At 43.7% G+C, this 26,511-nt stretch overlaps 1 protein-coding gene across 4 annotated transcripts in view; it reads right to left on the reverse strand.

The window, feature by feature from the left end:
- The window catches only part of LOC100009818 (uncharacterized protein KIAA1671), a 267,176-nt gene that overhangs the window by 144,241 nt on the left and 96,424 nt on the right, over positions 1-26,511 (reverse strand). For 2 of the 4 annotated variants that reach the window (XM_056821576.1, XM_007490054.3), the window contains exons 5-6: positions 21,631-24,612; positions 16,010-16,147 (exon numbers count right to left, since the gene is read on the reverse strand). In XM_056821576.1, the coding sequence (XP_056677554.1) occupies positions 16,010-16,147; positions 21,631-24,612 (3,120 nt within the window). Of the gene's footprint in view, positions 1-839; positions 1,054-9,571; positions 9,607-16,009; positions 16,148-21,630; positions 24,613-26,511 lie in introns of those variants that run through there. The other 2 variants (XM_056821577.1, XM_007490055.2) reach the window with 2 other exon arrangements.

The raw sequence follows: 26,511 nt of genomic DNA on the forward strand, positions 1-26,511 counted from the left end.
CATGCCAAACCTGTTCCCCCTTTCACATGGCAAAAGACAGTCCCTGCTCTGGAGGGGCTCATGGTTTAATGGAGCTGGAAGAGACTCTAGAACTTGCAAGGTAGAAGGCACCGGCATCAAGTGCTCAGGGATACTGATGAGGCCCAAAGTCCCAATGAATGTGGACTGAAGGCTGACCCATGGGGAAGATTTCTAACAGTACTGACTGCTGAGATTTTTGTTTTTATTGGCCCATCAGCAAAAGAACTCCCCACTTCATGGGATAGGGCCAGAAATGGAGAAGAGTTCTAGATCTGACATGGTCCAAGGTCAATCAGGGCTAATCACTGTTTCCCTCATGCCCAACCCCTACCCACAACACACCAGGATTATCCACACAATGTCAAAGAAAGCCAATACCTTCCAATATAGAAGAGACTTTTGAGTTTAGAATACAAAATGGCGGAACTAGAAAGGACTTTTAAAAACTAAGAGAAAATCTAGGGAAGCAGCTTTAGAACACTGAGTATTAGTGTTGGGGAGGGGGAGCCTAGAACTCAAAAATGTCTTTAGAACATTGAATGTCAGAGCTGGGAGGGGTCTTAGAATTTGGAATGTCAGAGCTGGAGGGACCTTAGCCCATGGGATATTACCATTGGGAAGGGAACTGAGAAGATGGAAGGGAGCTAAAAAACAAACAAACAAACAAACTTACTGGAACCAAAAATGGCCTTAGAGATCATTGCACCCAACCCAACCATCTTGTAGACGGATACCCAGAAATGGGAAAGTCCTCATTCTGTTGGTTCAATCAAACGGCACGCAGACCCCAGACCCCAAGGAATGAATTCTTCCTACTATGCCAAAAAAGGAAACCAGTCTTTACTTTAGAAATCTCATTGTCTCCAGGCCTATTCCTAGAGGTATTTGTTTCCTGAAGCTGGGCAGAAACGGCAGGTCTTGAATCGTCATTACTTGTTCCAAGTCAACTAGAGAACCCAATCAGACTCTTCGATGGAGCAGCTCAGGGCAGTGACTTCCAGGTAGGGAAAAGGAAGGTCCTGACTGTTCTCACTGAAGAAACAAACAAACAGAAAGAAAGGACCGCGGGGGAAAAAAGGACAAAAAAAAAAGAACATTTATGGGCACGTGGTCTCAAGGGTCAACTCCTTAAACTTCTACGGTAACTGGGGATGGACACACTGCGGACAGGAAGGACTGGCCAAACCTGTAATTGGAAGGATCCGGGCCCAAGGCCAAGCTTTGGAACTCTTGAGCCTCCAAAAGCTGGGATGGGCTTAAGCCTATTGATCTCTTCTGAATGCAAGCCAGGCCCACCCATGACCAAGTCCATCCTCCCAGGCCGGTTTCTCAGACCTGATTTAAAAAAAAAAAAGGTAGGGGGAACAGGTGGCCAGGTGAGTCATCTGTCACCTGCTGAGTCTGATCCAAGTCACCTGTTGACAATGAATGGGCCAAGACATGCCACTCGTCTCTCGCAGTTGGGCCACAAAGCAAGAAGGTAGAGACTGAGGGCTCTTGCTTGGGTTCCTTTCTGATTTTAATGCCAAAACCATCCAAAACGAGGTCAACCATTGCAAAACAGAGGGGACTCCCCTGGCCAGACCTATTCCCCCTTCCCCAGCCTTCTCCTAGGCCTAATTTCATTCATACTCACAGTCTGGAGAAATAAAGGGTTGGGGGCTACATCCAGGATTTCACCAGTTCTATCCCTTCTGCCTTGGTATGCCCAGGCGCTGGCCCAGGGCTTAATAAAGGCTGGGAAAGGACTATGATCCCAGAGGCCTCACGATGAAACAGGGTACCCATCTCTGCTCCGGGGGTCACGGACTCAGAGACCCCCGAGACATGTGGGGGGTGGGGGGAGACACGGCCAACTTGGGGATTTGTTTTGCTTGAGTACCCATGATTTTAAGAGGAGATTCTGTTCTTCTTGCTTTCTTGATGGAAGGGAGGGAGCAGTAGGTAGGAGAAAAGGCAGATCTTCATTGGAAAAAAGAGAAATTTTAGGGGCATCTGGGTGGCTCAGTGAATAGAGAACCAAGCCTGGAATAGGGAGGATCTAGGTTTTTCCTCACTGTATGACCTTGCGCAAGTCACTTAATCCCATTTTCCTAGCCATTTCCCCTCTGTCTTAGAATTGTTAGTAGAAGGTATGAATTAAAAAAAAAAAAAGGCAGAATCTGAATCACAAAATGTCAAAACCATGGCCAAAAATTGTTTCTACATGTAATTTTGAAAAAAGAAAAGAAAAAAAATTTTAATTAAAAAATAATTGGCTAAATGGAAGAGGGAGATGAAAAAATATATATAACCAGGATCCCTAGCCCCAAAGGGTTCTAGACTACAATTAATAAAAAGTATATAAAAGAGGGATTAAAGGTTAAGTGTGATAGAGAGGGAAGAGAACCAGACAGAGGAGCTCTATGAAAATCCTAGCAAGAATCTGGCTTTAGACACTTCCCAGCTGTGTGACCCTGGGCAAGTCACTTAACCCCCATTGCCTAGCCCTTACCACTCTTTTGCCTTAGAATCAAAACATAGTACTGATTCTGAGGTGGCAGGTGAGGGTTTATAATTAGAATTTAAATTTAAAAAAAATCTTAGCAAGGAAACATTTGTTTAGCACAAATTTGTATATTTTCACAAAGGAGAGCAGGAGGTAATTTTTATCCACTTATTAAAGGCTTTAACTGTCAAAAAGAAGAGAGAGTTAGGGGGGTATGATGGATCTCACTGTAGACTTAGATGTTTAGAAGATCTGAGTTCGAATTTCACCTCAGACACTGAGACTAGGAAGCAGAGACAAATTACCTAACATTGCCCATCTAGGGAGTTCAATCTGGGTCTTTTGACTACAAATATATTGATTTTTCCACTGTATACATATAAATAAATACAAAGCAAACAAGTACTTATTAAGCACCTACTATATGCTACCTACCACGTGTAAACAAATACAAAGCTAGCAAGCACTTATTAAGCACCAACTATATACTAGGCACCTACTATTTCCTAAAGACAAAAAAAGGAAACAACCCTTGCACTCAGGAAGCTTAATTCTATTTGTTTATATTTTGCTGTCTGTGACTCCATTTGGAGGAGAAAGCCTAGTGGAAGTTACAGGTTGATTGTACATATAATTCATCCAGAGCTGGTTCCCCAATACTAAATACTGCCTTGCTCTCTAAGCCTCAATCTACCTATCTGTAAAATGGAAGAGTTGGACTCAATGGCCACTGAGAGTTTTTATACTGTCAGTCACCAAATAAGTCACTTAATCCTCTGGGACTCAGTTTACCTATATGTAAAATGAAGAGGTTGGCCTCAAGGGTCACTGAGAGCTTTTCTGCTCTCATTCAACAAATGAAAATCACTTAACCCTCTGGGATTCGGTTTACCTATCTGTAAAATGAAGGGGTTGGCCTCAAGGGTTACTGAGAGCTTTTCTGTTCTCATTCAACAAATGAAAGGCACTTAATCCTCTGTGACTCAGTTTACCTATATGTAAAATGAAGAGGTTGGCCTCAAGGGTTACTGAGAGCTTTTCTGTTCTCATTCAACAAATGAAAGGCACTTAATCCTCTGGGACTCAGTTTACCTATCTGTAAAATGAAGGGGTTGGCCTTAAGGGTCTCAGAGAGCTTTTCTGCTCTCATTCAACAAATGAAAGTCACTTAATCCTCTGGGACTCAGTTTGCCTATCTGTAAAATGAAGGTTTTGACCTCAAGGGTCGATGAGAGCTTTTCTGTTCTCATTCAACAAATGAAAGGCACTTAATCCTCTGGGACTCAGTTTACCTATCTGTAAAATGAAGGTTTTGACCTCAAGGGTCGATGAGAGCTTTTCTGCTCTCATTCAACAAATGAAAGTCATTTAATCCTCTGGGACTCGGTTTACCTATCTGTAAAATGAAGGGGTTGGCCTCAATAGCTTATTCTAAGGGTCCCTCCCTTCCAGCTCTAAATTGATCATCCTGAAATCTATGAGACTAGTCCCTGGGAGCCATAACTGAAGGTCACTTCGCTTCTTTGGGCCTCAGTTTCCTCACCTGTAAAATGAATGGCTTGGCTTCCCTAGCCTCTGAGGCCCTTTCCAGCCCAAGATCCAAAGGTTAAAGGCATTTCCCTCCCCGGGTCTCCGTGTCCTGATCCGGCCTTGGACCAAATGGCCTCCCCGTTTGCTCTCCAGCTCTCAAAGCTGGACTTCCAGTCCTTGAATCCTTTCCCTGCTTTCTGAGCATCTGGAGGCAAAAAGGAGCCTGGAGCTGCTCAGGGCTCTCACGAGAGGGCGCTCGTGAGCCAAGCTGAGCCAGAGCATCCTCAAGCTCTCCCCCTGGAGCCCAAGACAAGAAGGGATGGAGGGCTGGGTGCATCCAGGGAGGGCTTCTCTTTCCTCCAGCCTCTCCCTATCTGCCTGTCGGGTAACTGGAGGCCTGGATCTCCTCCACACCTCCTCAGCTCCGAGTGTCAGGTGGGGCCCCCAAAGGGGATCGTATGGCGTCAATTCCCCGGACGACGGGGAGCCCCAGCACCTCGGGAGAACACGCCTCATTGTAGCTCAACGATTTGTGTTTCTCCTCAGACACCCCGGGGTGGGAGGGAGGCGTGTGCCATCTGCAGGTGGTGAAACCGGAGACTGCTCGATAGGATTTCCTCATTGTCCCCGGTCGATGCTCCCCACGATTTCCGGAGCCAGAGATGGAGATGAGGACCTCCTCCAGCCCCCAAAGAGAGAGCAACAGACTTTCAAGGGGCTTCCTGCCCATAAGCCCAGAGGGGATCTGGCGTGGGCACCCCAAAGTCAATTTTGAAATTGAGAAACCTACATTCTGGAAAGAACCTCCGAGACCATCTAGACCAACTCCACCATTTTATAGATGTGGAAACTGAGGCAAAGGATCTTAAAATAATGGGATCATAGACTTAGCCCTAGATGGGACCTTATAGATTTTACAGGCAGGGAAACTGAGGCTCCAAGAGTGGACAATTAAACCACAAATTCAGAGGTGATGAGACCATAGAATGCCATCTAAAACTAATTCCCCCATTTTACAGAGGAGAACATTGAGATTCCAAGGAGCTATAAGACAATCAAAACACAAATTCAGAGTTGGAAGAGACCTTAGAACATCTAGATCAACTCTTTCATTTTACAGTGAAAAAACTGGAACACAGAGAGGGAAAGGGTTTTTTAATCAATGGATCATAGATTTAGTTCTGGAAAGAACCTGAGGTCACCTAGCACAATTGTCAGTTTTTACAGCCAGGGAAACTGAGGCTTCTAGAGGCCAAGAACAATTAAACCACAAATTCAGAACTGAAAGAGACCTTAGAATGCCATCTAGATCAACTCCCCTATTTTACAGAGGAGAACATGGAGGCCATAGGACAATGAAATCATAAATTCAGAACTGGAAGAGACCTTAGAATGCCATCTAGAACAACTCCCCCATTTTACAGAGGAGAACATGGAGGCCATAGGACAATTAAACCACAAATTCAGAACTGGAAGAGACCTTAGAATGCCATCTAGATCAACTCCCCCATTTTACAGAGGAGAACATGGAGGCCATAGGACAATGAAACCACAAATTCAGAACTAGAAGAGACCTTAGAATGCCATCTAGAACAACTCCCCCATTTTACAGAGGAGAACATGGAGGCCATAGGACAATGAAACCACAAATTCAGAACTGGAAGAGACCTTAGAATGCCATCTAGAACAACTCCCCCATTTTACAGAGGAGAACATGGAGGCCATAGGACAATGAAACCACAAATTCAGAACCAGAAGAGACCTTAGAATGCCATCTAGATCAACTCCCCTATTTTACAGAGGAGAACATGGAGGCCATAGGACAATGAAATCATAAATTCAGAATTGGAAGAGACCTTAGAATGCCATCTAGAACAACTTCCCCATTTTACAGAGAAGAACATGGAGGCCATAGGACAATGAAACCACAAATTCAGAATTGGAAGAGACCTTAGAATGCCATCTAGAACAACTCCCCCATTTTACAGAGGAGAACATGGAGGCCATAGGACAATGAAACCACAAATTCAGAACCAGAAGAGACCTTAGAATGCCATCTAGATCAACTCCCCTATTTTACAGAGGAGAACATGGAGGCCATAGGACAATGAAATCATAAATTCAGAATTGGAAGAGACCTTAGAATGCCATCTAGAACAACTTCCCCATTTTACAGAGAAGAACATGGAGGCCATAGGACAATGAAACCACAAATTCAGAACTGGAAGAGACCTTAGAATGCCATCTAGAACAACTTCCCCATTTTACAGAGAAGAACATGGAGGCCATAGGACAATGAAATCATAAATTCAGAATTGGAAGAGACCTTAAAAGATCATCTAGCCCAATTCTCTCGCAGATGAGAGAAGGGACTATCCAAGGGCACTTGGGAGCAATATGGCGAAGTCAGAATTTGAACCCCATTTTGTGTCATCTGAAAAGTGCTACACAAGGACTAGATGGACTCAGAGGTTCCCCCCAGCTCTAAACCAATGACCCTACAATGTTACATTTCCAGTTTTATTATGAGCTTTATGAACTCTACCTTCCAGCCAAAGGTGAGGTTGACAACCTCGTCAAGTATCAAGTCAAAGTTCTACCTCCTTTCTCATTCCACTGGGTGTGGGAGGCAGGTGCCCCTGGACCATCCCATTGGGTGTGGGAGGCAGGTGCCCTGGACCATCCCATTGGGTGTGGGAAGGCGGTGCCCTGGACCTTCTCTCAAGTGGATGAGGAAGGAGGCCATCAATTCAATTCCAAGGAGCACAGCATCTCTCATGAGCCATTGAGAAGGGAGGGGAAGAGAATGATTAAAGCAGGTCCCCAAACCCCAACCTGCCATGACATATTTAGTAGAGAGATCAAAGGTTTCCAATCCCTATTCCAAAAAAAGTCTTCATTTGTACTTCTTTTCCTTAAATTCCTAAAATTTCCTTAACTAGGTCTGAGCTAGAAAGAACCTTAGAAATCACCTCGGGGTCTAGACCAGCAACTTAACCTGGGGTCCAAAGACACACCCCACTCTACGAGGGGGTCTATGGATAGATTTCAGCCAGGCTATGAACTTAGATGGAAAATATATATATTATTTTCTCTGATTTCTGTCATAATCCTAAGTAATTTATACATTTAAAAACATTGTTCTGATTGGAAAAGACTATGAAAAGGGTCCATGTAGGGCGCCAAAAAGGATCTAGCCCAGCCCCCCAGATCTTACAGATGAGGAAGCAGAAGCCTAGAGAGAAGGAAGTGACTAAGCTCCCATATATAGTAAATAGCAAAGCTGAAACTCGAACCCAGGTCCCCAGACCCCTAATTCACCAATTCTCATGCTTCTCATGCTTCGTCTAGAGTTTTGATTTCTTTTTGGAAACCCCTACATTCTGTCTTAATATCAATTCCAAGTCAGAAGAGCATCAAGGGCTACACAACTGGATTTAAGTGACTTGCCCAGGGTCACACAGCTAGAACCTTGCCCAACTTTGAAACTAAAGGATGGAAAAGGTAATGTGAAAGAATAAATACACAGAATTTTTTTTAATCCCAGCTTATTTGATTGGAAGGCTGTAAGACCCCAAAGCCTCTAGTATGCAGAGGTTTGATTTTCTTAAAAGGCACCAGGAGCCGAGGGCTCAGAGGTGGACAGAAATTGGGGGGAAAGGATGAGAATCGAGCTGATTCCTGTCTCTAAGTGAATCAGGGAAGCAATTTACAAAATAGAATTTACTAAGTGGATGCAGCATTCTGGTGGCACCCAGCCCAAGCAAAGGACACTTCCTGGCTCTCTAGGGAGATCTGGCAACCCAGGCCCAAGGTGACAGACCTGTTTGGGGATTTAGGAGAAAATCCCCGAAGTCACAGGGAACACGTCTTGCCTGCCCAAATGGCTGAGCCTGTGAAGTGGCCCAGAAAACCAAATGCCAACGGGCTGACGAAAGGCTAAGAGGATTTGAAGTTGCATTAAGGAAGCCTGGCTTACACACCAAGAGAAATGAAGGGGCTGCTATCATCTTCTCAGCCCCAATTATACACAGTTGGAATACCAGTGGGGTCAGTTCTAGACAGCCCTGCTAGAGAGGCAACCTTGGCACCAGGAAGCTCTGTGTTCAAATCCTGATTCATAACATACTGGTTTTATAACCCTAGGAAGCAGAAATGAAACTGGCTCTGGGGAGCTGATTGTTAAATTTTCAGTGCAAGCATTTGTACCTTGGAAATCTGCAAATGCTACCAATGATTGTCTAGACTGAAGAAACTGTTGGGGAAAAATTTCTGATGCAGATTAAATTTAAAAGTGCATCATGGGAGGAATAGAATCCGATTTTTGTAACCAAGGAATAATGTTTGAAATTGACCAAATTTTAAAACAAATAATAAAAGTGCATCATGGGTACTTCCTCCAGAGAGCCGGTTGTTCACACCTTTATTAAGGAAGTCACTCTAGGCAACTGAGGCTATAAATGACTGAGAATCTGCAGTGGCAGAGGGAGTACTCTCACCTGGAATTTCTCTACATCAATGATCCCAGAGGTCCAGACCCAATTCCTATCCCTCTCTGGCTCCCACATTTAGAAATTCATATTCTCAGATGCCAACCCCCTAGATGAGAGAATCGGGATCCATGAAGGCTTTGCTGGGGTAGAACATTGGGCTGAACAGAATACAGCTCAGTTTAATTGAGATAAATATAAAAATCTCCCACTTGGGTCCCAAAATATGATTTTAGAATGAGGAGCTGGGGGAGAGATAGCTCAAGATTGCCCTTGTTTGTCTGAAAATGATCCGGCTGTCTAAGTGGATCCACTTCATCCTAAGCCCACAGTATGATCGGGCAGGAAGAAAGGCAGCGGGAGCCCACAGTGCATACAGGGAGGGAGAGAGAGCATCCCCAAGCTAGAGAGGCTGGGCTAGCTGCACTCTGACGTTGTCAGACCACATATGGGAGGCTGTGGTCCATTCTGGGCATCCCCACCGTTTGGTATGGCTGCTGATAACCTGGAGGGTCTTGAGAGGCAGAATGGAGGAAGGTCCACAAATCAAAGCACAGGAAGATCGCAATTACATCTCTCTGAGGGCCTCAGTTTCCTCCTCTGTAAATGGAGGGAGGGAGAAACTAAATGACCTCCAAAGTCCCTTTAGAACTCTGATCCAATGACCTGGAGATGGTTAGCTAGAAGAAGAGACTTCTCAAGGGACATGGCATGGAAGTGGATCTAGATTTCTGCCTGACTCCAGAGGGTAGAATGGGCAGGAAGAAGAGACTCAAGAGGCAGAAGTTCTGGGTTCAAATGCCAGCTGTAGGACCTTGGATGAGTCACCTCACTCATCCTCAGTTTCCTTCTCTGTCAAATAAGAGGAGCTATATCAAAGGGTTTTTCAACGACAGACCTATTATCCTGTGAAGTAGGATAGGATTTTGAGTGAGGGATGTAGGTTAATTATCAGGAATAATATTAGTTGGCACAGTAAAGTCAGGAAGTGCTGAGTTAGAATCCTGCCTTACACACATACTATCTATTAACCTCTACTTGCCTCAATTTCTTCATCTGCAAAATCTGTCAGAGTTGCTGTAAGGACAAAATGAAATAATATTTGAAAGTGCTCTACAAACCTTCGTCACTATTATTACTGGTAACCATAATATATAATATAATAATTTATTATAATGACTAATAACGTTAATAAAAATACTGTAGGAAGGTCTCCATTTCCACTCCTGTTCAAGTATGGCTTGGACTGGGTATTGCAGAGATCCCAGGCAGCTTGGAACTTCAGCAACCCCTAGGCATCCCCTTCCCAGAATCCCCCAAATTTGTGAGCTGGGAGGGACCCCGGAGACCCTCCATTCCCACCCGAACCCGAGCTGCCAAGGGCTGGCTTCCTGTCAAAGTACACACAAAGCCACGACAAACTGGAGTCCTTGGCTCTTAGTAGCCCAAGACAAATGGAGCCCGGCCAGCAAACTTTGGATGGGAGGAGGAGACTCTAACTCTTGGCTCCGGGCATCTTCTCTGGCTCTCCTAAGTCCCAGCCAAAAGCTCCCCTTCCCCAACCTCTTCATTCTAGTGCGGGAACAGAAGGAACAAGCATTTACACAGTCCCTACTCTGGGGCAGGCAGGATGCTTTGCAATTTAAAATTGTTCATTTCATTAATAATCATTAATACATCAAGAAAGTGAATTTCATCTCCCTTCCCACATTAGTAAGATGGGTAGGAAGTCAGAGGGTCTGGGTTCAAATCCAGACCGGCCACATGAGAGACATGCCTCTTAACTGGTGTCTCAGTTTTCCTGATCTAGAAAATGATGGGGTTGAACTAGATGGCCTCCAAGGTTCACTACCAACTCTATTGATTGATCACAGGATGGGAGATCTAGGACTGGGGAGCATTCCAGGAACCATCCAGTCCATTCCCTTCCTTCTACAGAGGAGGAAACTGAGGCCAGGAGAGGTGAAGTGAGGTCCAGGGAGCAAGTCTAAGAGGTGGGATTTGAGCACTCTTTGTGCTTTACCCAAAGGAGGACTTCAAGATCAAGGCAGATAGGAGAGTTGTGATTCGAACCCAGACCTTTCTACTTTCCAGGCAGGACTCTACGCTCTCTGCCTCTTGGCCCCAGGCTAGGCAGGGCTCAGGAAATGCTGCACAAACTAAATGAAGGGCTTCTCTGTCCCCTTAGCCCAGCACCAGTGCGGCTGGGGGGAGGGACTGGAGAAAGGAAGAAGGTAGGGGAGAAGAGAGGAGAGAACCCTGGGAAATGCAGCTATGGGCAAAGCAAAGCCCTCTGGGAGAGTCTCCACCCGGCCGAGCAGCATTTCCAGGGACAGGAAACAGAAGATGACGGCACAGCCAGACTCCAAACAAAGGGCAAGTTCTCAGCAATCGAGAAGAGGCTGACGGTAGCCACAACCATCACCATCCTCAAACTGGCCTGGGAAGAGTGATGAGCTCTGCTTAGCCTCAGAGAATAATGGGAGGAAGGGGGAATGGGCACAGAGGAGCCATGGAATGTCGCGTAGTGGGAAGAACACAGAGGAGACAGAGCAAAGAAGAAAGTCCTGGATTCGAATCCCGCCCAGCTGTGCTGGCCAAGTCCGTTCACCCCTGTCTGCCTCAGCTTCTTCACCAAGGGATGGACGGGGAGGAGGCGAGCAGCCGGGGTGGCATTTGCGGGATGATGCAGCCTTTTTAGAGAGCTCAAGCTGGGTCCTTCAGGGCATGGGCTGGACTCCCGAGCCAGGCGGAGAGAGCAGACAAAGGCTCAGAGGAAGTCTCTCTTCAGTTAAATGAGGCGAAAAAGGAGGCTCAAGGAAAGAAGGGAGGAACTGCGATAAGGCTGGGCTCTAAAGGAGCGGGAGAGCTCTCAATGGCCACCGTTCTCCGCCTAACCTTTGTCTCCCCAGGAAGAGTTCAGCGGAGATCAGATGGGCAGAGGCAGCGCCACCCGAGAGGGGAGAAAATGCCAGGGAACAAAGGAAACCAACCAAGGAACAAGGTTTTCTAAAGAAAAAGCAGGATGGGCTCCCATCCATGGGGGCATTTGAGGAACCGGTGGCTGCTATAAGGGACCTGACACTCACTGTTGCTTAGTTGTGTCCGACTCTTCCTGACCCCATTGGAGGTTTTTCTTGGCAGAGATACCAGAGTGCGTGGCCATTTCCTTCTCCAACTTGGACAGATGAGGAAACTGAGGATTAAATGACTTGCACAGGGTCACACAGCTAGTGTGCCATTTCCTTCTCCAACTCATTTGACAGATGAGGAAACTGAGGCAAACAGGATTAAATGACTTGCACAAGGTCACACAGTTAGTGTGCCATTTCCTTCTCCAACTCATTTGACAGATGAGGAAACTGAGGCAAACAGGATTAAATGACTTGTACAGGATCACATAGCTAGTGTGCCATTTCCTTCTCCAACTCATTTTACTGAGGAAACTGAGGCAAAACAGGGTTAAATGACTTGCACAGGGTCACACAGTTAGTGTGCCATTTCCTTCTCCAACTCATTTGACAGATGAGGAAACTGAGGCAAACAGGATTAAATGACTTGTACAGGATCACATAGCTAGTGTGCCATTTCCTTCTCCAACTCATTGTACTGAGGAAACTGAGGCAAAACAGGGTTAAATGACTTGCACAGGGTCACACAGCTAGTGTGCCATTTCCTTCTCCAACTCATTTGACAGATGAGGAAACTGAGGCAAACAGGATTAAATGACTTGTACAGGATCACAAAGCTAGTGTGCCATTTCCTTCTCCAACTCATTTTACTGAGGAAACTGAGGCAAAACAGGGTTAAATGACTTGCTCGGGGCCATACAATTAGTATCTGAGGCTAGATTTGAACTCAAGTCTTCCTGACTCCAGATCCAGTGCTCTATGCATTATGGTACCACCTAACTGCTCTGAGGCAATGGGCTGGGTACATACAAAAACCAACTGAGACCATCCCTGCCTTCCAGTAGCTTATGTTCCACTGAGATGTGGCATAACTACAGAGTGTTCGTGTTGTCCCTCCCAATAGAATTTAAGCCCTTTGAGGGCAGCAATGGTTCATTTTAATCTCTGTTTTCCCCAGCACCTGGCACATAGTAAGATTTTTTTTTTAATCCTTATCTTCTGTCTTAGTATCAGTTCTAAGACCAAAGAGCAGTCAGAGCTAGGCAATGGGGGTTAAGTGACTTGCCCAGGGTCACACAGCCAGGAAGTATCAGAGTCCAGATTTGAATCTAGGTCCTCCTGATTATAGGCCTGGAGCTCTAACCACTGTGCTCCCTAGCTGCCCCCCCACATAGTAAGATCTTACTACATGTTTATTGAAGGACCAATGCCAGTCCTTGTGAGGTCCATCTTGCTAAAATATGGCACCCGGGATAGGGTACAATACTCCACAGCTGGCAGGGAGGGAGGTTCTGAGCACAGTGAGGGATTGGCAAGAAGGTCTTTATGCCCCCCCCCCAAAATTCTGTTTTCTTCTAGAACAGGAGTTAGGGATCTTTTTTCAAGCCATGGCCGCCTTTAGCAGTCTGGTGAAGCCCTTTTCAGAAAAATGTTTTTAAAAGAATGAGGGTTCAGCGGATGGGAGGGTCCTGGGTTCAAATCTGGACTCAGACACTTCCCAGCTGTGTGACCCTGGGTAGGTCTCTTAACTCCCATTGCCCAGCCCTTACTGCTCTTCCGCCTTGGAGCCAATGCACACCAAGGCAGAAGGTAAGGGTTTTAAATAAGTAAATAAAAGAATAAATTCCAATAGTTAGTATTACAAAGGAAGCCAAAAGGTAGTGAAAATAAAGAGGTGGTTTTCTCCAAGCGTGTAGACCCCTTAAAATGGGGCACCCTAGATTGAGAACCCTTTCCCTGGAGGTAAGTGAGAGTCACCCAAGCTTCCTGAAAAAAGGAGTCTTGACCTGCGGTAATGCTCATTTCCCTTCTCCAGGACTCGGTTTTCTCCTCTGGAAAATAGGTGAGTCTGGGGGTAGAGGAAAGAGACAATCTCCAACTTCCCTCCCAGCTCCAAACTGCATGATTGCATGATCTTGTGGGGCTTCACCCCTGCCGTTGCGTCCACCAACTTCTCCCAGTAAAGGCTAAGCCCAAACTGCCTTTTCAGCTCTACTGTCATGACTGGACCTCCTGGGACAGCCCCCTATGCAAGTCAGGAGCACTGCCGGGCTGCGCCTTAAGACACTTTCATAAAGGTCTGCCGGGGAGACCGAAGGATTCTAAGGCTGTTTCTAGAGAAAGAACGTCTAACAGGGCGCAATTGTTCTGGCAGGCTTCCAACGTGAACCTAAGCTTCCCACACAGGAAGGAACAAGAAAGGAACATCTAGGATCGTTTTCAGAACAAATACCAGAAGTCAAGGCAATCTCCATCTGTTTTAGACACACATAGTCAATCCCCAAACCAACAAACATTCGTCAAGCACCTACTATGTGCCAGACACTGTGCTGCGAGATGAAGACACAAACACTAAATAGTCCTTGTCCTCAGGGAGCTTACATTCCATGGGGGTGACCCAACATATGCCAATATAAACAAATACGAATCAATGGAGCACTTGTTAAGCACCTACTATGTGCCAGACACTGCGCTGTGAGATGAAGACACATAGTCCCTGTCCTCAGGGAGCTTACATTTCATGGGGTAACCCAATACATACCAATATAAACAAATACAAATCAATGGAGCACTTATTAAGCACCTACTATGTGCCAGACACTGTTCTGAGAAATGAAGACAGAAATACGCAACATTCTCTATCCTCAGGAAGCTTTCATTCCATGGAGTAACCCAACACATAACCCATATGAGCAAATACAAATCAATGGAGCACTTAGTAAGCACCTACTATGTGCCAGACACTGTGCTGCGAGATGAAGACACAAACACTAAATAGTCCTTGTCCTCAGGGAGCTTACATTTCATGGGGTAACCCAATACATACCAATATAAACAAATACAAATCAATGGAGCACTTATTAAGCACCTACTATGTGCCAGACACTGTTCTGAGAAATGAAGACAGAAATACACAACATTCTCTATCCTCAGGAAGCTTTCATTCCATGGAGTAACCCAACACATAACCCATATGAGCAAATACAAATCAATGGAGCACTTAGTAAGCACCTACTATGTGCCAGACACTGTACTGAGAAATGAAGACAGAAATACTCAACATTCTCTATCCTCAGGAAGCTTTCATTCCATGGAGTAACCCAACACATAACCCATATGAGCAAATACAAATCAATGGAGCACTTAGTAAGCACCTACTATGTGCCAGACACTGTACTGAGAAATGAAGACAGAAATACTCAACATTCTCTATCCTCAGGAAGCTTTCATTCCATGGAGTAACCCAACACATAACCCATATGAGCAAATACAAATCAATGGAGCACTTAGTAAGCACCTACTATGTGCCAGACACTGTGCTGCGAGATGAAGACACAAGCACTAAATAGTCCCTGTCCTCAGGGAGCTTACATCCCATGGAGTGACCCAATACATGCCAATATAAACAAATACGAATCAATGGAGCACCTAGTAAGCACCTACTATGAAGACGCAAACACTAAACAGCTCTGGGAGCTTAATACTCCTAATGATTCCATCCTGGAGAAGAAACCCCAGCAGAAGATGCAGCCTGACTATATGTCCTGGCTACAATGCCAGGCTCTGCTTCTTGCTAAGTTTTCCTCAATCAGAACTGGCTCTCCTTGCCCCACACACAACTATGATCTACTTTATCTTTCCAAGGGGAAAAGAAAACCACTCAGAGGAGCCTGAAGCATACTTAACATGGGAAAACAATTACAGGTTGACGGCATTAGTAAAGCGCAATATCCAAATGTTCAAGAAAATACCGGGAAGTACAATAGAACAATATATACCAAGGCAAAATGAGCTTCTATGATCAGAGGAGGCTTACTTAGCAAGAATGCAAAGACTGTTCAACAACCTTAATATCAGTAAGAAAACTCAGAAGCAACAGATACATAAAAAGCCTGTGGAAAATAATTTGTCTTTGTACCTCTCTCCAAATCCCCAATTAAAAGTATTTAATATAGATAAATTCAGCTCCAGAAACGAAGCAAAATTCTAGGCTATTCAGTGACCCACAAAAGTCTTAATCAGTCTTCACAGGACCTTGATTTACTTTGAAGTATCAGTCCCATGCTTTTAAAAAAAAAAAAAAGGAACCATGCTGAAATGAGCATTATTTCTGCAACAGGACATCTAGACACACTCCATGAAGCCCACACCTTCCATTTCACAGTGATGCAAAAATAAATAAAGCACAACAATGCCCAAACGGGCCCAAAAGACCACTCCAAGCACAGAGACAAGTACAATTCGCAACCATCTCCACTGTTATGAAATGTTCCTGCAGCAGCATTCTCAGCTCCCTGCGGATAAAATCGAGGGGAACAACAGACCATTTCAGGCAAAGGAAAACTTACCATAAAAGGCTCAATTTTCTTCTCTTTGCAGAAGCTGTGACTTCTCCTGGGCAAGGACATGGGCAAAGGAGTGAAACTTCTGGAAGGGGATTTATTGTTCGCCAGCCTGACCCTTTCTTTTTCAAAGTCCTGTGATACCTGCGTAACAAAAAAGAGAAAGTTGCTTCATGTAATGAAAAGTGTAGTGGGCTTCTGAGTCAGCAGACTGAGGTTCAAATCCTGGTTTTGATACTTACTAGCTATGGGTGGGTACCTGTTGTAGCCACACTTTCTTCATCTGCAAATTGAGGACAATAATCCTTGAATTAACTAATCTTACACAGTCTGGTTGGAAAAAAAATGTAAGTTGTTGGGGCAGCTAGGTGGCTTGGTGCCACAACCAGAGATGGGAAGTCCTGGGTTCAAATTTGACTTCAGATACTTCCTAGTTGTGTGATCCTGGGCAAGTCACTTAACCCCAAATGCTTAACCCTTACCGCTATTCTGACTTAAACTGATGCTTAGTATAGATTATAAGACAGAAGGTAAAAGTTTAAAAAAAAGTCATTTGTAAACCTCCCAGAGTACAATAAACAACCAATTAATTAATCAGCAAACTTACTAAGCATCTACTGTGTAACAAACTCTATATTAAGAAACGAGAACTATTATTACATAACAAAGGAATTTTTTTTTAGTGCTTTTTATTTATTTATTTATTTTGCATTCAGTAGGAGAGAACATGTATGTATGGGCTTTCGGATTCCTAGTTAATTAGCCAATGGCTATCAGTCAATTTGGGAATTAGGTAGCTCAGGAGATAGAGCACTGGATCTGAACTCAGGAGGACCTGAGTTCAAATCATACCTCAGACCCTTAATAGCTTGAATGACCCTGAGCAAGTTTCTTCACCTAGTTTGCCTCAGTTTCCTCATCTGTAAAATGAACTGGACTAGGAAATGGCAAACCAGCTGTGTGACCCTGAGCAATTTACTTCACCCAGTTTGCCTCAGTTTCCTCATCTGTAAAATGAACTGGGCTAGGAAATGGCGAACCAGCTGTGTGACCCTGAGCAATTTACTTCACCCAGTTTGCCTCAGTTTCCTCATCTGTAAAATGAACTGGACTAAGAAATGGCGAATCAACTGTGTGACCCTGTGCAATTTACTTTACCCAGTTTGCCTCAGTTTCCTCATCTGTAAAATGAACTAGAGTAGGAAATGGCGAACCAGCTGTGTGACCCTGAACAATTGACTTTACCCAGTTGCCTCAGTTTCCTCATCTGTAAAATGAACTGGACTAAGAAATTGAGAACCAGCTGTGTGATCCTGTGCAATTTACTTCACCCAGTTTGCCTCAGTTTCCTCATCTGTAAAATGAACTGGACTAGGAAATGGCGAACCAGCTGTGTGACCCTGAGCAATTTACTTCACCCAGTTTGCCTCAGTTTCTCATCTGTAAAATGAACTGGTCTAAGAAATGGCGAACCAGCTGTGTGACCCTGTGCAATTTACTTCACCCAGTTTGCCTCAGTTTACTCATCTGTAAAATGACTGGAGTAGGAAATGGCGAACCAGCTGTGGGACCCTAAACAATTTACTTTACCCAGTTTGCCTCAGTTTCTCATCTGTAAAATGAACTGGAGTAGGAAATGGAGAACCAGCTGTGGGACCCTGTGAAATTTACTTCACCCAGTTTGCCTCAGTTTCCTCATCTGTAAAATGAACTGGGCTAGGAAATGGAGAACCACTCCAGTGTCTTTGCCAAGAAAACTCCAAATGGGGTCAGGAGGAGTCAGATACAACTGAAATGAATGAACAACATTGGTCAATTCCATTTGATTGATCAAACACAAAATGCCATTGGTCCGACTGCCTTTACAACCAATGGGACACAGCCGTTGCACTAGGGTTGGTTTGTTTTTTAAGCCTTACTTTCTATCTTAGTTACAGCTCCAAGATAGACGAGGGAGGGCTAGGTCAATGGGGGAAAGTGACTTGCCCAGGGTCAAACAGCTAGGAAGTGTCTGAGGCCAGATAGGAAGCCAGGTCCTCCCAACTCCCAGAGCTGGTGCTATATCCACTATGCCACTTGGCTGCCCTCTAATGCTTTCATTGTGCAAACCTCACTTCCCCAATTAGACAGTAGCTCCTGGAGGGCAGAGCTCTAGCTCAGATATCCCTTATGACACTCCACCATCAATTTGTGAAAAACAGCGAGAGTGAGGAATCCAGAGAAACGTGGGAAGAAGACAGGAGCGGATCTGAAAGCAAGAGGGTAGATAGAGAGACCTGCGGCGGAGAGCATAAACAGAGGCAATGTCCCAAGAAAGGCAAGCCTCTACGGACTGGAAGGACCCATCGGGGTCCTGGAGAAATGGCGAAAAAATTTACCTGACCCCCAGCCCTGCCCTCTTTCCACGACCAAAGCCTGGGAGGGGATTAGAGGGATGGAATGAGACATCCACTATCAGACATAGCGAAACAAAGTCTCCCATCATTTCGAGTAACTCATTTTCTTTGCTACATCAGGCAAGTGTGGTGGCACCTCTGAAAATGACTACAATGTTTAAAATTTAAAGATGATAACATTTGTTCTCAAATGTTTTCTACATAAAAGTATTCTTTTATGTTTCAATAATTTTTTTATTTTATTCTAACAAATTTTATTTTTAATCAATTTTAATTTGTTTTTTTCTTCTGTTTTTAATCATTTTTTATCGTTTTTAAATTAAACTACACCTTGGTAAAATTGTATTTTATTTTTAAAATAAGATTTATTTTTCAAATTAAAATTGATTGTACCTTACTTTTAACAAAATATTTTATTAAATTCATTCTACATATTAAAAGTATTATTTTATGTTTTAATAATTTTTATTTGATTTTTAACGAATTTTATTTTAATCAATTTTAATTTGTTTTTTCTTTTTTGTTTTTAATCAATTTTTATTGTTTTAAAATTAAACTTTACATTGGTAAAACTGCATTTTATTTTTAAAATAAGATTTTGTTTTTCAAATTAAAATTGTATCTTATTTTTAACAAAATATATTATTAAATTTATTCTATATATTAAAAGTATTATTTTATGTTTTAATAATTTATATTTTATTTTTAACAAAAATTTTTATTTATAATCTATTTTAATTTTTTTCTGGTTTTAATCATTTTTTAAATTAAACTATACCTTGTTTTTAAATTAAACTATACCTTGGTAACGTAATTTATTTTTTAAATAAAATTTATTCTATTTTTCAAATTAAAATTGTACCTTATTTTTAACAAAATATTTTATTAAATTTATTCTACATATTAAATTTAAAACTATTTATTTTTATTTTTCATAATTTAAGATAAAAATCATTTTTATGATAAAAACATTAATAAAAGATTTCCTTTATTATTAAATTTAAGTTCCTTTTGTTTTTAAATACATCATTTTCAATATCTTAAAATAAAATTTTATTTTATTTTGAAACAAATTTTAGTAAAAATTTTAAATAAAAATTATTTTATCTTTAGATTAAATATTTTTTTAAATTTTATTCTTGAAATAAAAATATTTTAGTAAGTTGTTTTTAAAACAATATTTTATTTTTAATAAGTTTTATTTTTTAATAAAATTTGTTTTAATAAAATTTTAATAATTACAATTAAATAAAATTATTTTATTTTCAAAATAAAATATTTTAATTAAATTGCTTTATTTTTAAATAATAGTTATTTTTAATAGTTATTTTTTCATTGAATTAAATTTTATTTGTAAATAAAAACATTAACATGTTATATTTTTTATAAAAATTCTTTTAGTTTTAAATAAAAATGTATTTTAAACCAAAATTTGTTTCATGTTTAAAAATAAAAATATTTTATTTTTAAAAATAACTTTTGGGTATAATCTTTGTTTTTAAATTAATAAAAAGTTTATTTTAAAATAAAACATTTTATTTTATAAAATACTTTTTTATATTATAAATTTTATTTAAATATTTAAATTTAAATATTTATTTTTTAAAATTTTAAATTAATTTTTATAAATAAAATTTAAATTTATTTATATTTATATATTTATATATAATTCTTTAATTTATATAAATATATTTATATTTTAAAATAAATTTTAAATTAATTATTAAAATTAAATTTAAAAATTTAACATTTAATTTAAACATTAAATTTAAATATTTAAAGGGATAGCCCCTCAGTAGGAGAACAAGCCTCCATGCTGCAAACCCAAGTTCAGGGTCCAGCAGGTTGGGGTCCTTTGAGCGGGTCCCAGAGCCGGTGGGCCACAGCAGCTCTCCTGGGCCAGTGGCCAGGGCACACACACTGTCTCCTCTGACAAGACTGGGATTGTCGGAGGGCTGCCTCAGTCTGTGGAAGGATTAAATGTCACATTTCCATTGGCATTCTCCCAGAAGCCCTCTCCCCCTGCTCCCAGAATAGAAATCCTGTAGGCAGAGAGGACAGGCCAACATCGTTGCTAGATGCCTAAAAAGAAAGCCAAAAGCATGGCAAGGGGACAAAGAGTGCCTTTTGCTGCGGTCAGTTGTGTGCTCCAGCCAGGCACAGGTCAAAAGCATCAGTAGTTCGAACCCGCGCCAGGGTTCTTTCTACCGCACCACACTGCCTCATCTAGGCGGAGTTCGCCAGGACACTATAAACGTCTTGAGCCAAAGACAAATGTTTGATGCATTTTTTTGTGTTCCAATCAATGTTTTCATCCCTGTAGGGAACTCTCAGAATAGAACCTCCCTTCTTCAATGCAGACTGGCAATCTTACTATAAGACAACTAAGCAGTGCAGTGCTGGGGCTGGAGTCAGGAAGACCTAAGCTGAAATCTAGTCTCAAGGCAATTCCTAGCTGAGTGACCCTGGACAAGTCACTTCACCCAGTCTGCCTCAGTTTCCTCATCTATAAAATGAACTGGAGAAGAAAATGGCCAACCATTCTAGTGTCTAGCTCTGTGACTCTGGACATCTCATTGAACCCTATTTGCCTCAGTCTCCTCATATGTAAAATGAACTGGAAATGGAAATGGCCAACCATTCTAGTGTCTTAGCTGTGTGACCCTGAACAAGTCATTTAATCCTCTTGACCCCAGTTTCCTCATCTGTAAAATGAACTGGAGATGGGAATGGCATTTCTCATCTCCAGTATCTTTGCCAAGAATATCTTTGCCAAATGGGGTCAGGAAGAGTCAGAAACAACAAACCCATTCATTGCTGGAGATGGAAGAGCTGAGGAAGACTTTATATTCTTGTGATTCAGTGACTGGAGGGATGGAGGAAAAACTGGGAAGTGTGGGAGGAGGAAAGAGAATGAACCCAATTGGACACCTCTATAACGGCATCACTCACGAGTCACAGAATCAGGGAGGAGAAGTGTCTCTTGGGTCACAGAACACAGAATGTCGGAGCTCCAGTGGGGCCCCTGGAAACCATCCCGTCCAATCTTGACGGTTCAGAGCAAGGCTCAGAAATCCGTGGAGCGGCCAGGAGTTGCTGATTGCAACTCTTTCCACTTACCTTTGGACCCTTCCACTTATCCTGCGGACCCTTGTAAGTGTGTGTATATATAATGTGGATGGGAAGCAGGGGAGGTGTGTGGAGTAGAAGTCAGCCTAAGTAAATAAATACCTTGGGAGGGCTGGATGTCCTTTCCCAGTGTGGGAATGCCCGGTGGATCATGGTGCTCTCCAGATTCTCCTCAGGGAGACTCTGCTGGGCTTTCAGTTGTTCCTTCCTTCTTTCTCGGGCCTCCAGCATGAGAGACTGACCCTCTCGGACTGCAGCGGGGGCTATCTTCTCTGAATAAGAACGCTTGATGTCCCCAGGCGTGTTTGTAAAGTCCAAATCGTATTCTCCCCTCCTGACTTTAGTTCTCCCATGAAGAGAGCCCGCTTTCTCCCTTTTCCCCATAGAGTTTCGGGGAGCCCATTTTTCATCTTCAAATAAGATCCCATCATGAACAATGGGGGGTGAGTTTGTTTCCACATTTTTATCCTCAAATAAGGGGGTGCTCGACTCGGTTCTGGGATTCTGGGATTTGGTGTTCTGGGGCTTATTAGCAGATGCCACATCTTTTTTCTCCTCTTCAGGAGGCGGTATTTTCTTCCAGGTGTCAGAAGGTGAATCAGAAAGCCCAGACTGAGGCATGGCCCAGAGCGGAGGGGTGAGTCTGGTGCTGGGAGTCTTCTGTCTATTCAGTTCTCGAGTGGAGGACTCCGTCTTCTCCAGGCTCGTTTCAGATCCAGAGTGCAGCATTGAGCTGGATTCCTCGGCTCTGTGTCGCTGCTGTCCCAGGAGATTCACCGTCTTCCTGAAAGCTGGTGGATCCTGGGGCTCTTTCTGGGCTCTCCAGTCATACCTCTGGGAAAGGTGGTCTGCAGAACTCCTGGCGCCTGGTCTCTCCCACTGAAATCCACTTTGGCTGGCCAGTGCTCTGTCCTCCTTCCAGTCCCTGAGATCACCACCTTTCATGGATTCTTCTTTATATTCTGCCATAAGGGCATCAATGTCAAGGACGCTGGACCTGTAACCATCCTCAGCTTTGGCCCTGGGAGATTCATGGGTGTCCCCCTGCTTCCTTCTGGTCAAGAGGTTCTTTGATGAACACATTAAATGGTCAGAAGGTCTGGAAGACCTCTTGCTTCCATCATCTTCGGAATCAATGGGGATATTGACATTTCCCGACTTTTGGTTAACACACAAACCATCCACACCTATTCCTTTGCCATCAGCATGTCTCGTCCATCGCTCTTCAGGAAGCCCTTCCTGGTCGCTGGACCTCAGATTCTTGGAAAAACTGAGGTTTTCCTGGTCCTTCTCTTTGGCCTGCCAGTTTTTCCTATCCAAGTTTCCTGGTGAGACTCGGGCGTGCAAAGGTGCGGACCTACGGTTGGAAAACGATTCGGACAAAAAGCTGAGTTTTCTTGGAGGATGAACATTGACTGCTTCATCTTTGCCTAGAGGAGACGGCTTCCTGTTTTCAGAAACAGAATTGTCTGTGTTATATTCTCTTTTGTTCCCAGAGATCTGATATGTTACAGCAAAATAGGTCTCCCTGGGCCTCCGAGGTGACTGCGGCATGGGGACGCCATCCTTTTCATCCCATGATATAATCCAGTTAGCCTCCTTTGAATCTGACCCATCCTGAGTATGCCGACTCTTTTTGAAATAGGTATCCCCAGGCGAGAGAGAATCCGCTCGTCTCCCCAGCCTCTTGGATGGTTCAGTGGGGAACGAGATGAACTCATCAAACTTCACATCATGAGGCAACGTCCTCCGGCGCCATCTTTCTGAGATTCTCAGATCCATGCTAGATGGTTTCCCGACGCTGGCTTCCAGCTCTGGAGCGTGGGCCTGGATCCATTCATTTTCTTCATCCATGTCTTTCCTCGTGGACCTTGAACCTACGTGTCTCCTTAACCTGAAGTCAAAGGATTCCTCTTTAGCGGTGGCCCTCAGCTCTGTCCTGGGATGGGAGCTATTAAAATACTCATGAAGTCGGCTCCTTCTTTCCCCGGGACTTAGAGCATCAACCTTGCTCATTCCCATGGAAGTGTTCTCTTGCTGTACATCATAAGGATCTAACTGGGTTATTCTGACCAGCATGGTCTCAGGAACACGGGTTGAATTTTTCTTTTCCTTGGCACTCTGGTGGGAGGCTTTGTCATTGCCCACTATCCCAGGGGCCTTGGCCTGGGTTCCTAAATAGGGCTTCTCAGCTATCCTATTGGGGAGCAATGAGTTCCCACCCAACATGTCTTTGGGTTCATAGAATTCAGACCTCGGGGAAGCTGTTTCCAGCCTCTCTGGAGCTTCCCCAACCAAACCAGAAGTTTGGGAAGAGCCCACTTTAACGTCCAGTCTCCCCTGCTGCTTCATGCCAAGACCTTCACTCCGAGAACCCTGCTTCTCTTTCACAGAAGACAGCTGTTTGTTAGTCCTAAGAGTCATGGCCTTTTCCTCGGGGGCCATCAAAACAGCCTCGCTGGAGATCCTTTCACTAGTCATTTGGACAATGTCATATACGGGCTCGATTCTTTGGTACGTGAGATTATTTCCTATTTGCTTCGCAGAGGAGACATTCCATCTTTCACCCCCAGGATGCTTTTCCAACGGGGTGGCATTCATTGGCCTTTCTTCTTCATCCGGGAGGCTACTCCGCCCCGACTTCTCTGCACCGAGGTTCTCCACCCACTTGGAATTCTCACTTCTGACATTCATGCTCTCTCCCGGGGTCTTCCCTAACCAGGATGCCTTCTCTTCTCCCAGGCTGGGAGACTCGCTATATTTTCTGATCGACTCCCTGGAGCTTGTCAGCAGGGGACGGTCAGCCACGTTGTACCTCACCACGTTGTTCTCAAACACCGTCGCCCTGACGGTCTGAAAGTCCCCATCTTCTTCAGCCATGGAGAGTGGCGAGTGGGCTTCGGGAGGATGGGGAGCCACAGTGGAATCCTCTCTCAGGAAAAGGGAGCCGTCTGGCTCATTACCAGAGCTCAATTTCCTTTCAATCTGTCTGGTTTTCTCCCAAGGCTTCACAGTCTTCCACTGGTTTCTGGCAGCAGATGCTTTGTTCAAATCCGTTCTGAGCAAAATGTGCCCTTCTTTATTCTGGGGGGGGGAAAGAAGAGGAAAACGCAATGTTGAAGAACTCATGAAATAAAATAGGGCAGTGAGGCTTAGTTACAAGGCTTACACGGGGGGCCCCCTGGATTTAAAAGAGGGGCTCTCTTACACAGGACACGACTTGGGGTGCATGCAGATCTTCTCACTAGGATGGACTCCAGTCTGATAGCCATTCAAAGCAAGAGAAGAAAAGACAATTTGCTAGAAAACCTAGAAAAAGTAAAATTGTGGCACATTGTGGTCAAAGGCCTGTCATCTTTTTCTCTAGGGTGGCTTTTTCTTTTTCTACAGGTTGGGGTTCAGGCTGCAATAAAGCCCCATTATGACATTAAAACCTCTGAAGAAGGAGTAAGCCACGAGGTGGTCGTGCCATCAGCTTCTTTTAGAAAAGGGCTCTGGAGAAAGCATTAGACCAGCTGGGATGTCAAGAAATTCTGTGGAGCCCAGCAGAAAAGCCCAGAAATCAGGAAGGATCACATGTCATAGAGGGAAGCTGATGATCTCGAAGGGCCCCATCCCCAGCTCTAATTCAGCAAGCATTAACTGAAGCCCTAATCTGGGTCTGGTCCTGGACTAGAAAGGCAAGAAAAGGGAAACAGAAAGCCGTCCCCCGCCCTTGAGAAGATTCCATTCCACGTGGATTCTCCCACTGGTAGAGAGCATCTACAAGGTCCACGCATGGCTACTGCCTTCCCAGCTGAAGACTATTGCCCAAGGCTTGATGAGAAACCACCGCCCATCACCTGATGCCCAGCCTTCCAGCAAGGGACTCTGGACACGCCAGCAGGGCTAGTCCCTGGGAGAAAGGTAGGGCGTCCTGGAACAGGGAGAATCTTAGGCTACCCCATGATCACAGAAGTTTTTCTTTCTTTTTTTTTCTTTTTGGGAGGAGGAGGGAAGGGAACCGGACCAATGATACCATTAGGTGGGCCAGTACAGCTGAAGAAGCCACGAATCCAACAGGATTCCTGTATTCCAGATTATATGGAATGTTATTATTCTTAATTTTGTTAAATATTTCCAAATTACACTTAAAAAAAAAAACAACCCTTACTTTTCTGTCTAGGGATCAAAGTTAAGTAACTTGCCTAGGGTTATTCAGCTAGGATGTTCCTGAGGGCAGACTTGAACCCTCCAGGTCCTCCCAACTCCAGACACTATGCCACCTAGTACCCTCCCCACCAATTACAATTTCTAAAAAAGCTTTACCTTCTATCTTAAAATCAATTCTGTGTATTGATTCCAAGTCATAAGAGCAGTAAGGGTTAAGGCAATGGGGGTTAAGTGACTTTCCCAGGGTCACCGAGATAGGAAAAGTCTACAGCCAAATTTGAACCCAGATCCTCCTGACTCTAAGTCTGGCCTCCTATCCACTGAGCCATTTGGCTGACCCCCCCTTACCCCCCAACCCCAATGACATTTTAATCTAGTTCAGGCCTCTGAACCTCTATCAAAACAGATTGCAAACCTCACTTTAGCAATTTATAAACTCAATGAATTTTGTTGTTGTTCAGTGATTTCAGTCATGTTCAACTCCTCATGACCCCATTTGGGGTTTTCTTTTGTTTTTGTTTTTGTTTTTGGCAAAGACACTACAGTGGTTTACCATTTCCTTCTCTGATTAGTTTTTACAGAAGAGAAAATGGCGGCCGTAAAAGGTTAAATGACTTGCCCAGGATTATACAACTAGTATCTGAGACCAGATTTGAACTCAGATCTTCCTGACTCCAGGCCTGGCACTCTATCCACCTAGCTGCCCAGAAGGCAAACAAGGGTTAAGTGAGTTGTCCAGGATCTAAGTGTCTGAGGCAGGATTTGAACTCAGGTCCTTCTGACACTCTATCTACCATGGCGCCACCTAAGCTGTCCATTGAGGTAACTTGA

This window comes from Monodelphis domestica, chromosome 3 (genome assembly GCF_027887165.1).
Source record: "Monodelphis domestica isolate mMonDom1 chromosome 3, mMonDom1.pri, whole genome shotgun sequence".
Taxonomy (NCBI): domain Eukaryota; kingdom Metazoa; phylum Chordata; class Mammalia; order Didelphimorphia; family Didelphidae; genus Monodelphis; species Monodelphis domestica.